The 12,701-nt window shown below is 39.2% G+C and overlaps 1 protein-coding gene across 1 annotated transcript in view; it reads left to right on the top strand.

Moving 5' to 3' along the window:
• The window catches only part of stxbp5l (syntaxin binding protein 5L), a 79,108-nt gene that overhangs the window by 31,626 nt on the left and 34,781 nt on the right, over nt 1-12,701 (top strand). Inside the window, exons 6-15 of the mRNA XM_046053791.1 lie at nt 1,999-2,074; nt 2,534-2,688; nt 2,925-2,997; nt 3,804-3,951; nt 4,499-4,566; nt 5,253-5,293; nt 6,428-6,642; nt 6,906-7,075; nt 8,510-8,635; nt 11,408-11,559. Coding sequence (XP_045909747.1) covers nt 1,999-2,074; nt 2,534-2,688; nt 2,925-2,997; nt 3,804-3,951; nt 4,499-4,566; nt 5,253-5,293; nt 6,428-6,642; nt 6,906-7,075; nt 8,510-8,635; nt 11,408-11,559 — 1,224 coding nt within the window. The remainder of the gene's footprint in view (nt 1-1,998; nt 2,075-2,533; nt 2,689-2,924; nt 2,998-3,803; nt 3,952-4,498; nt 4,567-5,252; nt 5,294-6,427; nt 6,643-6,905; nt 7,076-8,509; nt 8,636-11,407; nt 11,560-12,701) is intronic.

The raw sequence follows: 12,701 nt of genomic DNA, 5'->3' as shown, positions 1-12,701 counted from the left end.
CAGAAAAGGGAACAGAGACATTTTCTTTTAAGAGGAAAAACAACTGATCAAACAAAAATAGAGTTAGAGGTAAAACAGAGGGTGCACAGTAATTGAAAAATATAATTGTCACAAGGTAAGGTGGGAATCAATTATAAGTGAGGTAATCATCTGTCTGGCAGTTAGTCATTATGATTAACCTCCGACAACTTAAAGAAGATGCTGATTTTATGTTTCATGTGACTTTTCTTTTCTTGTGTGTTCTCTTGTACAGATTACATAGTAAGAAATAGACAGTGTGCATATTGATGGCATGCAGCAGTAAATTCTTGGACTATGTTATGGGTAACTATATAGCTTGGAGGTTTGACCTGTATCAAAGCATTACCAAGAGGTTTGGCCTATTCTCTTCTTTCTGTCCTTTCCTGCTTTGATATTTCAGTATGTGTTGCCATCCTGTACCTTTGAGCATTATCAGTGATAAGTCACTGTCACCCAGAGCTTCGACTGCCTAACACAGATAAAGGATTAAAAGCAAAGTGTGAACAACTTTAAACCACCTGAAATCACATGTATATAAAGTGTATGTATGTATATGTAGGGAATATAATGCAACACAGATTGTATTTCATAATGACAAAGCCTTTACATTAAACATATTTGCAAAATATTAATCCTTAGTCTGTCTGCAAAATGTTAACGAATGCCATTTGTTACTATCCATATATGCATGTATCCCCAGTGTTGTGATATCCGTTCACAACACTGGGGATGTTTACTTTATCAATATATAACCAAAACCACGATCTTTTCCCAACCTTAGCCAAGTACGTGAGCGCCATTCCCCTTACAATATGTGGGATACAGAACGCAAACCTCTCCCTGGTCTTCGGTGTTAACGTCATGTGCTTTGTACACCCTCATCCACCCTGAGCACTTAACAAAATGTATTTAGCAAAACCACATGCAGTCGTGCTCACCCCTAGCATTAAAGTTGATGTTTATTTGAATTAATTTATTAAGGTTTATTAAGGTTTATTGTTTACAGAGCCAAAATGTTTAAAATTATTATTATTTGCATTCTATTGTTTTGAGAAATAAAGAATAAGTTGAAGCTGTCGCTGCTGTAAATATATAGATTAGATAGTCAGTGGGCTGAATAAAGTCACACTTTTTATTTGTTCATTTTCTGTTATCAAGGATCTAGCGTGAAATTGCTGTATTCCATTTTCTAAACACAGGAGCAGTGAACATCTTACAATTTAGAAATTCTATTTCATTCTTCATTTGTTCAGAAAGATGTTTTGTTCAGAGCACTATGCCCATGAGGTACACCCCAAGGTCAACTGCCTTCCAGCCTCATTGTATCAAAGGCAAAATCATTTCATTATGTGAAGTGGGAAAAAAATAACTCTCCTTAACGCACTAACACTGATAATGGTCTGCCGTTCCCTGAAAAGAAGAATTAGAAACACAGTAATCAGAAAGTGAAGTGGGAAGTATGAATAAAAACAATTTCTTGTGCTGGAACTTTGTCACAGTCAGTTTTATAGAAACATTGTAGTTTCATTATGATTACAGTTGTGGAGGAAAGAGTTGTGAGCTTGGAATGGTAGGTATGCTAAATAAAATGATTAGCACGAAATGGGAAAAAAGATTAACAACACACACAATCAGAGTTGTACGCATAGTTTCTGCTTTGTTGCTTTATTGTATGAAATATTTTTTGTCTTAGTGTGTTTTTGTTAATGTTGCAGTGCTTTGCTCCTCAAGGCAGATGTCTATTATTTTATATCATATGAATTGACTGTAATCTTGTCATTTTCAGCAAATGCCCTTCTCATTTTCTACTCTTGTCGGTATTTGATGTACTACAGTACGCTCATGATTTCTAGTGTTACACAACAAGTAACCAAAAAGTGTGTATTAGTTCCAGAAGTTCTAATAGGACATGTTTACAGCAAATGTGGTGTTGTCTTAAAATGTTGTCGATTCTTTTGCTATTTCTTTTAAATTCAGGAAAGATACAGAAAGATGGGAGGAAGGAGTCATGTAAACCCATACTCAAAGTGGAGTACAAGACATCGAGGAACAGGTGCGTACTTTTCAAGGAAATGTTCAGATCCAGATTGCCTGATTTCCTTAATTTTCCTGATTACTCTAAATTATGATTTGAATAGAGAAAGGGGGGAGATTTATCCTGTGGTTATTTCATCATGTGGTGAATTAACCAGCTGGTTGCTTATGAAAACCCCATTGGTGCTAATCATAAGCCAGAAACAGAAGCAAAAAGCATTTAAGTTTTTGGCAAATCATTATTTTATGATTGTAGCCCCTTAAAATGTGAAAAAAATACTTAATTGATACCTACTTATATATTTTATTTGTTCTTTTTTATTCAATTATTTGGTCAGTAGCTAGTAGTGAGTAGCTTGTAAATAGATTTAATTGATTTATTCATTCAATGTGACATTTATTTCAATTGTTGGCTGATCAGCTTCAACCACTAGCGTTGATACACTCTTCCTAAAGTCCTGTTCTCCCTCCACAACAGCGAGCCTTTTGTTATCTTCTCTGGGGGTCTTTCATATGACAAAGCAGGACGTCGACCAACATTAACCATCATGCACGGCAAGGCTATCACTGTGCTGGAGATGGACTATCCTATTGTAGAGTTCATGGCCCTCTGCGAGACTCCATACAACAACGGTAAGTGCATACAATGACAAAACCGGTGTCACAAATTGTCTGGATTCAGCTCAGTGGTTTTTATGGTTTTAAATCAATGCAGAAAAAGTTTTGTTTTATCTTTGTCCACATTTTGAGCTATCATCTCACTAAAATGGAGGGAAATGGAATTGTGTTTGTGTTGCATAAAGCTTTGAAAATTACTTCAATCAATGGATTAAGCATTATCCTCTTCAGTTTGGCTTTGTGTCTTACAGAGGTCCAGGAGCCTTACGCAGTGGTGGTGCTTTTGGAGAAGGACTTAATCGTGGTGGATCTGACACAGAGCAAGTATGTGTTTCACATATATGAGCACATCTTCCAGCAGCTTAGCAGCATGTGACTGATGGCAAAATGAGAGTCCCATCATCACATGTCAACCTTTGAGATGAGATGATATCACCTGGCAACACCTCAGGGGAAATACCATTCATCCATAAGCCAAATCCTGTCACAGTCAACAACAAAATGAAAGAGTTAAAGAACTAACCAGTGACACTCGAATATATACTTCAGGTAGAAAGAGAGGTCACATGCTGTCCTTTGCGTAACTGACATGTCACTTTGCTCTCAGGGAAAATGCTACTTCTTCAATTGTTGTTGAAAGGAATGAAGGTGGAGGTGATCATGCTAATGTGATGCACCTAAGGCTAGGGAATATATTTGAATAGTAGCTAAACACTATAAAGTAGATCTGCAGTATGGTGTAAGGCTATAAATTAGGTTAACTAGTTGATTAGATTGTCTCATTAAAGCTGTTAGATACAAATATCTCCTGATACAGCTTAATGTAGTTTTAACTTGTTCAGATTGTCTTTTTCGACATTGTAAAGTAATTGATTAGCTGCTAATTGTGTTTAAATTGTCCAGTATAAATAAGTCAGTGGCCTGCACCCAGAGGGTGTAGATTTGATCGCTGATACACAGTGTGTATCCCAATTTTTCTGATTTCATTGAATTAACAGTCAGTGCGGCGTTCATATAAACACATCAATTATCTCCTCGTTATTTCATTATGACTTCAACTTCCCTCTCTACCCGTTTTGCCATAGCGGTGTGTGTTATACTATAGCGTATCATACTCGTGTCTCTTGCAGCTTCCCTGTCTTTGAGAACCCTTACCCCATGGACATCCATGAGTCTCCAGTTACCTGCACAGCCTATTTTGCAGAGTGTCCGCCCGACATTATCCCCATCCTCTACTCTATAGGAGCTAAACACAAGAAGACCGGCTATAGCCAAAAGGTAGGAATGGGAAAATATGAGGAAGGAATGCCCTCCTTTTAACATGTATTTGTCTCTTTTTTTTTTGCCAGTTCCAGTCTTTTTTGGTAATCATTTGAACTTACAATCTTTAGGCATTTAACGATGATTTAAGTAAAAAAAATATTCTTTTTGGTAATGCTCCTCAAAGTGATTTCATTTAAAATGTTGTCGATAAATACATTATGTTATTAACACAAAAGTTATTATGGTGCTTGTAGAATGGTGTGCCTGTACGGTCAACTACTTTATGATCTCTCAAGGTTACCAACATTAAACTGAAAAGTGAATGATCTTCAGAATTTATGAACAAATACAGACCTATAAAATAATTGCTGCTATGAACCTGAAGCAAATTATGGGTTATCAGTAATATTAGTCATTTTAATCAGTACACTTTTATATTTGTGGATGTAAACATGTGCTTTTGGAACAAGGTGAAATCTTACCAACAAGGCCCAGTGGAAGAAAATCAAAGGATGTTGTGTTTGGGTTTTCAAATTAATCACTCTGTCTGCAACCATATCAGGAGTGGCCAATCAGCGGAGGAACATGGACGTTAGGCTCCCACACCTACCCAGAGATCATCATCACCGGGTAAGTCACAAATATTGATAGCAATATTTTGAAGGTACAGAAAGACCTTCTAAATCCAAACACATGGCGACCATTTGCCCAAACCTTTTGAAGAAAAGTGTGCAACAAAACCCATCACAATTAAAAGGGACTCTGTGTCCTCACTCACACAATGGAAGTCCAGACCTGTTTGATTTGGTTTGATCTGTGCCAACCTAGCACAGCCCGACCCTGAGGCCATACTGCATTGTAAGGGGTTGACAGAGATGGTAACCTGTTCTGAAGCATGTGCACTGGGGTGGTGTCTGCTTCTGGGCAACACTCACAGGTATCAGCAGCAGTCCAGCCATATGAGGCCAACATGGGGATATTTTCTCTTTAGGACACACAGTATGAACAGTCGAAAAATTCTTACATCCTTGGCTCAGAGTAGTTTTATTGTCCCACAGGAGACTAGGAATTCAACTTCACTTTTCAGCTATCAGAAACTATAAGCAATGGTCAGCTGACGATTTCTGCACAGTGTAACATTTAAAGTCAAATGTTTAAGAAAACTTCTCATATAGCTGTTACGTTAATTACAGTTGTGTTAAAGCAAGGAATAATGTTGAATGCCATATATTTTCTTCCTGTTCGATCCTTAGAGTAATAAAGGCACACTAATTTTACCTAATAGACAAAAAAACCTATCCTTTCTCTTTGTTCAGACATGCTGATGGATCAATTAAGTTTTGGGACGCATCTGCAAGTAAGTCCACTCTCTAAGCCTTTCTGTCTTTCTCGTGGTCTCGGAGCCATACTGAAGTGAAACATTTTGTTCAACGCAGGCTTTTGTTACACAGCATGCTTAATCAAATAACATTTTTTCATGAATTCCGTGGTGACTAATTTCAGATTTGCCATGGGCTCTGACCTCATAGCAAATGAGTAACACCACTGTGATATGAGATGCTCCACAACAAATTAGCCACATGGCCCGTTGTCATGTTCACAGATGGGTACACACTAAAACCCCGCCATGTAAATGTGTGGTTTTCTGAAAATCTCTTGAAAGAAAAATATTGACAGCTGTGGTCTGGATGACATTTACTTCCATTGCATCGTATCTGCCTTGGCTTAACTTTCTTGCTATAGGCTGATTGCTTAGTGATACCAGTTTATCCCAGCCTAACAGACCCTCAGAGTTCAAAAACACAAAAGATCTTCTCTATTTCTATTTTTTATCTTTACCTTACATTTTAGGCATCTTTGATCAACACATTTTCATCACATACAGTGATGGTGCATGTTTCCAAGCACATTAGCTGGTTTTTGTTGATGAAGGCTCAGCACAGTTTTGTGTAAAGTGTTAATGCAATATAATTCAGAGGGCTGCGGTGATAATCACTCTCCGCTCAGCCAGTCACATTACTTGCCTAATGCTGCAGTTAATAACGTGCCCGTGCATAGTGAAAATGGCTCACGAAATGGAGAATAGAGATGAGATTTTGTACAGTATGTTGAAAATAGTATTATCTGGAAGGTGGCGAATAGCAAAATGTAAACACTTCTGCTAAACTGAATCCAAAAGCAGATGGCACAGCTTTTAAAGGATTAGGCTGCTGTTATTTTATCTTTTTATTATTATTATAAAAATCCCATGTGAAGACCAAAACCAACAGTGAATTTATCCTTTGTGTAGCCACTGTCTGATAAAGCGTATCCACCCACAGCACAGCCCACTGTCATCTAAAAACACTTCAATCACCGTTACACTGGGCGACGGATTCCTTCATTACATAGGTGCTGCCGCCCCTGGCAGTGTCAGTTGATAACTGTGGTAAATAAATGCGTACTTTACATTTACAATATTTTCACTGAAACAAACCATTCCTTTAACCAGTCACACTACAGATGTTATACAAGCTGAAGACCTCCAAAGTGTTTGAGAAGCCAAAGCCAGGTGAGGGCCGAGCGGCCGACTTGGTGGAAGATGACCCCTTCGCTATTCAAATGGTCAGCTGGTGCCCAAAGAGTCGCATCTTCTGTGTGGTTGGCATCTCAGCCCACATCATCCTGTATCGCTTCAGCAAATATGACGCCAACACTCAGATAGTGGTGAGTGAGTTATAAGGAGTGCAAGTAAGGTCCAGTGCATTTCTTCCAAACTCCTGCTACCAAATGTTATATGACTGTCTTTCAGAAATATGTTATGTTGTGTTTTTTTTCGAGGAAAATCTAATCTGTGTAACACTAATTCACTGGATGGGGTATTGCTGTAGTAGTCACAATGTTACCGGACTAAATATATTGTGACTAGTTGGCTATTAACAGTATGATAGGTAGATTGAGCCATACTTTTGTATCTGTGTCATCCTCAGTCACTAGAGGTGCGTCTACCTTGTGAGTCGGAGGATGTCATCTCTCCATCTGAGAATGAAAACAATCCCTCCCTCTCAGAGCCCGGCTCTCACTCACCCCACCACCAACACCCAGCGAGCCCCAGCAGTGGGACACCTGAGGGTGTCAAAGACAGCATCCCCCATCTTAAGTAAGATCTCCTCACAAACATCATAGTAACAAATATCTGTTTAACAAATCATTTGGTCTTGCAGGTGCCAGGAATTGTTTATGAGAACATTACAGTAATGCACAACACTGGACATCTTACTCCTCTGTTGATTTAAAACAAAATTGTTGTTGTTGTTGCTTGTGACTCAAATAGTGGGTCAAATCTAAACTTGCGCCACCTTGTAGTGTTTGCACTACATTGACCTTTCTAATGTGTCGCGGGATGAGGGTATATAATAACAGGTTACCCTCTATAGCTGCGTTTCGACCAAAGGAACTATACCCCAGAACTAGGAACCTTTGGAGGAGCTCACTGTTTTTCTACCGGAGGGACCAGGGTCTAAATGTAGTTCTGGGGTCTTCATTTTAGTTTGTTTGCAAACCAGTAAATCACAATCAACACAAGTCTCGCCGATGTCCGCCTGAGATGGTATGTTGGCATTAAATATATTGGAAATAGCAGCCAGCTTGCAGCGGTGTGTTTACGCTAAATACTGGGTCGTAAGTTGGTTGTTTTAAGTTTTCATCAGTCAGGAGGTTTTTACACAGAGCCGAAGTCGGTCTCCTCCTCTCCAAAACAAGCGGAACAACTGATTAGAGCAGGTAATTAAGCTCGTTAAACATCCCGTTCCTCCGACGCTCAGGCGACACGGTCCTACAGCTGATCTTCAGCTCTTGTCGCTGGAAATGTTTTAATAACCTTCCAAACTGTCGCGATTTTATTTTTGTGTTGCTTTTTCTGTGCTGGAGTTATTTTAAGAACTTTATGGCTTTATCCAGCTTGTTTGGCTATTATTTAATGTGTAATGAACTTTATCGTGTGTCTCTTCATTATACTCCCACACAAAAAAGCTGCTCTAATGGTCAAGCAAAGCCTGTAGTTTTTCATTATATTCCAGTCAGTCTACGTCAGCTGGTTAATTTGCCTAATCTTCCCAGGTCTTTGGACCACGATGGAAACGCACACAACGGTGGGCTGAAGGAACCTTTTAGTTCCTTGAAAAGAGATCTGGGGACTTAAAAGTCCCGGGTACTTTTGGTCGAAAAGCAGCTTATGTCGCCATCACGTAGTTGTTGACTAGATTTCAAAGTGCTGCTATTAGCCTGTCAGAGCCATAACACCAGCAGGTTCCATCATTTTACATCATGACCTGATGACACGCCACCACGTTTGACTTGTTTAATACCTTTGCCATGTTTAACACCCTATGCAGCTTCAGATTGTATGATATATATGATTGGACATGAACATTTGTAGCAGATTTATCTGTCATCTGTTGTTCCAACTGCATTTCCGTGCTTACTAGCTATTTATTCGTTAGGTGACACTTTTCTAGTGAATTTGCATGTTGAGGTTTTTGTGTCTGTTGTATGTAACACAGTACTGTAAACTCTTTTTTATGTCTGCTTTCAGGGTGAAGGACCGGACGGTTCGGGTTCCTCCTGGCTACCAGGCAGAGCTGGTCATCCAGCTGCTGTGGACAGATGGAGAACCTCCACAACAGATCACTAGCCTGGACATCAACTCTGCCTATGGCCTGTAAGTCTTTAGATGCACGACAGTCTGCCTGTGAGCTGGTCTTCTTAAACATCCGTGTGATTATTCATTTGTCTGTCTCAGGATAGCAATCCCTATTACAGTGTTGCTGAAGGAACTTGAGAGACCAAGAAGGGTTTGACAGCTGATAATTGGCTAGTTTAAACCACAGCTTTAAGCTAGCCAAGATCCAGATAGTTCTATGTAGTCCTCTAGTTGTAACAGAGGAAGTAAATGTTGGTGGCTCCAGATGGCAGCAAGAGGGAACTGTTTGACAGTGGTTCAAACCTAAACCTCCAGAAAACATCGAACACACTGACTGTAAAGCGCACACAGCATGCTTGTGTGTATGCATAGTACTACCCATCTGTTTGTATCTGTGTCTCCACTGGCCTGTTTCTCAATTTATGTATGCTGAGTTTTCTGAACCATTATAGTAATATTTAAAAGGTTAACTAACTGTATCTGGATGCAATATTGCCATGGTTGCAGTCACCAGTTAGCAGATATTACAGTAATATTATTAGTTTAGTAATAGCTTAGCAAGTGATAATCCACAACTAGCTATTGTTTTTTCTTAGGTTTGTAGTACATTTACCCCTGTATGGTTAGATTGTTGCTACTACTGACTGCAGTTAAAATACCCTGAGCACAGGGTTAGAACAGTATTTAAACTGTGAATAGGTTTGAGATGTACTTACATATAAATGTAACATCTTTCAGCCAATCAGAAAAAACACCATATTTTCTGTGGCCATAGCTGTAACAATGAATAAAGTGAGTGAAGGTCAGGGTGGTGGCAGTTGTCAGCAGCAGTAGCAAGATACATGGAGAGATGGAAGGTTAAACAGGCCAGCCTGTCATGTGAATGTGTGTGTAAGTGTGTTATTATGGGGAGAGCAGTTCAATTCAAGATAGTGTACTGGACCCCTGAGTCTGTACCAAGCCACTAGTGGAAATTGGGTGACATAATCATAATTTGTGTCTGTCTTTCTTTCCTTTTTTGTCCTTTCATTTTGGATAGCTTATTATTGTGATGCTTTTTTTTTTTTAAGTACCTGATGTTGGCTGTAAACAATGGTTGACATTTTGTTTTTATGTTTTCAGTTTTCAAAATTGAAAAAATGAAAGACAAAAGAAAAGGTTAAAACACGTTGTGTTGGCGTTGGTGAAGAGAAGTTGAATGACTTCCTGGGACCGGAGTGCTTTAAGACCACTTTGCTGTGAATAGAAGGTCTGTTGGCAGAAACCGATAAAATCACAGCTCTTTTCTCTAAAAAGCTCTTTATGGGTCAAGGCAGAGCCACTGTTTGCCTCTCTCTTCTAAAGCTAGTCACAGCTTGAATAGAGTTGCGGAAATTGATTAATTTTGTTTTTTTCTTTTTTGCTTGCTCCGTCACACTTACTTATGAACACGCTCAACTTTAGACCCACACAAAAGGAAAAGAAACGATTTCTGCTTCTTTTTACTTTGCTTCTCTTTATCTTTTTCTTTTTACACTATAGTATGTGCTGTACGAAAATCACAATAATGATTATTGGTGCAAGCAGAATATAATCATTACATACATCATTGATGCGATTTTAAAGTTGTGAAATAAGCATTTCATTACAAGACAGTAATGATGAACAGCAACATAAAACATAAAAACACATTACACAACGGCTTTATGTGAAGAATTTAAAGAGCAGGAAGTCACTGCCACGTTTATGTCTTTACACATTACTAAAGTTACTCTTTTGCAGCTTAATTAAAGAATATCTGTAAAAAAGTAAAGAGGAATAAAAATGGGGGATTATTTAAAGTTGCTATTATCCCCTTTATGACCTTAATAAGATGACAAGATGACACGCTGTAACAGGACTCTTACCTTCGCCACCATTTCTTCAGCTGTTGAGCCTTTAGCTTTGATATATGAATGTCATGGTTTCCCGGTAAGGTTTTTTTGTGTTGTAAGGCTCAAGCTGTGTTGAAGTGTCACTTGTACTGAAAGGCTGGATAAGGTCAGGGTTTAGCCACCGCTGCCTTTACACGTTTTCTAGTGTATTCTGAGTGATGTGTTCAGAGGCGTAATCGTGTTTGTGCTATTGAAATTGTTTACATAGAGTACATGACAAACAGCCCTTAGTAAAATTTTCCAAATTGAATATAACACTGTGGCTGCTGTTGTCTTGACTGGAACCATGTGACCTTGTGACTGTAAGGTGAAGTGAACCAGACGTCTGCATGGTGGATACAAGAGAGAAATGATGGACTGGGCAGCTGCAAATTTGAGTGACATTTGTCTCTCGCTTATTTTGTAATTTGAATTGAAAGGCCGCCGATAGAGTCATTTGTTGTGAATATCGTCTAATTCTGGTCAGCGCCTGATTAAATGTAACATCTTTTGTTCAAAGACAAACAGATAACCTACTGCCAGCAAGTTTCTCTTGAACAGTTAAGCCAGAGGCTCTATGGCAAAGAGGGGTTGCAGGTGGCAACGGGTCTTCTGGGAATCATGGTATTAATATTCAAAAACAGCAGCAATTTCAGTGTAAGATAAACACAGGCTTTTGTTGACAGTAATTACCCCAAAATATCAAAGTTAATGTGACAGTGTTTGCTAGTGTTACATGTAGCCCCTTTAATGTCAGCGAGAATAACCTGGTGAAATAAATCTGCCAACAGTGAAATGTCTCAGCTGAATAACATTCTTTCTCCTCCATGTAAATGGTGGTTTGTGTGTGTGTCTGTGCATGTGCACGTGCCTCCTTGCTGCGTTTGTGTGTGTCCAGTTTGGCGTTTGGGAACTGTAATGGCCTAGCGGTGGTGGACTACTTGCAGAAAACCGTCCTGTTGTGTATGTCGACACTGGATCTGTATGGAGCCGCCGACCCCTACCAGCGCCTTACCCGCTCCCCTCGCAGGAACAGACAGTCCACCTCAGGTAGCACACACACACACACACACACATTCACATACCTATGGGATCCTGCCACTTACAGATGCACGTACACAACTAACATTAACTGTGCAACCACATAGTAAGTTGTCAACAATGTAGTCATTACATCCAAACTGTCATCTCTTTTCTATTCTCCTGTCTTCTCTCCCTCGATCTCCACAGCTGTTTCTTCTTCCTACTTCTTCCGTCTCCCTCCTCTGTATCTGTTCTTCTTTCTAAGGTTTGACTGATCGGTAATGCAAATCTATCTGTAATCAATAATTAGATGCAGGTGGTTAGATTTCCTGTATAGCTCATCAATAACACTACATTTGATCAAGTTAAGGGTTTCCCCTACACCAGTGATTGTCAACTGGCGGCCCGTGGGCCACATCCGGCCCTCCAAAGCTTCCTATCTGACTCACAGAATGACCACTGTTGAAAATGTTGCATTATTTATCTACTTTATTTACTGTATTACTCTGCTGTATTACTCTAAACTGTGCCAAATTTCCCGAAAAAAATTCCCACATTAAGTTATTGCTAATGCAAACTGAACAATTCCTACTGCTTAAGCTTCACATTAAAAACATTTAACTGACGAAACACAAGTTGACTTATATTATGAAGTAGTCACAGGAAATGCAATGTGTTTGTTAGTGAGATTAGTGCTGACCGCCATTGTTCATTAAAAATGCGTCTACAAAACAAAACAATGGTCATTTTCAACATTGCATGACAACAGGTCAGTTTAAAATACTGCAGCGAGTAATGTAAGAGTCAGAACCAGCCATAGTGAGCTGTAAGCTGAAGAACTGCAGGCGACAGGCTGCACACCTCTAGATTCTCAGCCAGGTAAACAACTCCTTTCACTTTCGCTGTTCCCAGACTCATGTTGTGTGCAGCTTAATTATGGAAAAAGCTTGATAGTAGTTTGTTAAACTGCCCAGACTTCTGTGACCTGTAGTATCAAAACACATTTGCTGTTACCACCAGTCACTACAGGTCAAATACACAATAATGGTAAAAATGCATAATAGTATCAAAACCTGTTGATTCATATTACCAGCCAATCAGAACTGCATTTTGCAGTTACGTCTACAATTACATATTTGAATCATCAGTCCTCAGTGTACTGCCTCCTT

Source organism: Micropterus dolomieu, linkage group LG07 (assembly GCF_021292245.1).
Source record: "Micropterus dolomieu isolate WLL.071019.BEF.003 ecotype Adirondacks linkage group LG07, ASM2129224v1, whole genome shotgun sequence".
In the NCBI taxonomy this organism is placed as follows: domain Eukaryota; kingdom Metazoa; phylum Chordata; class Actinopteri; order Centrarchiformes; family Centrarchidae; genus Micropterus; species Micropterus dolomieu.
This window is presented reverse-complemented; position numbering and strand designations above follow the sequence as displayed.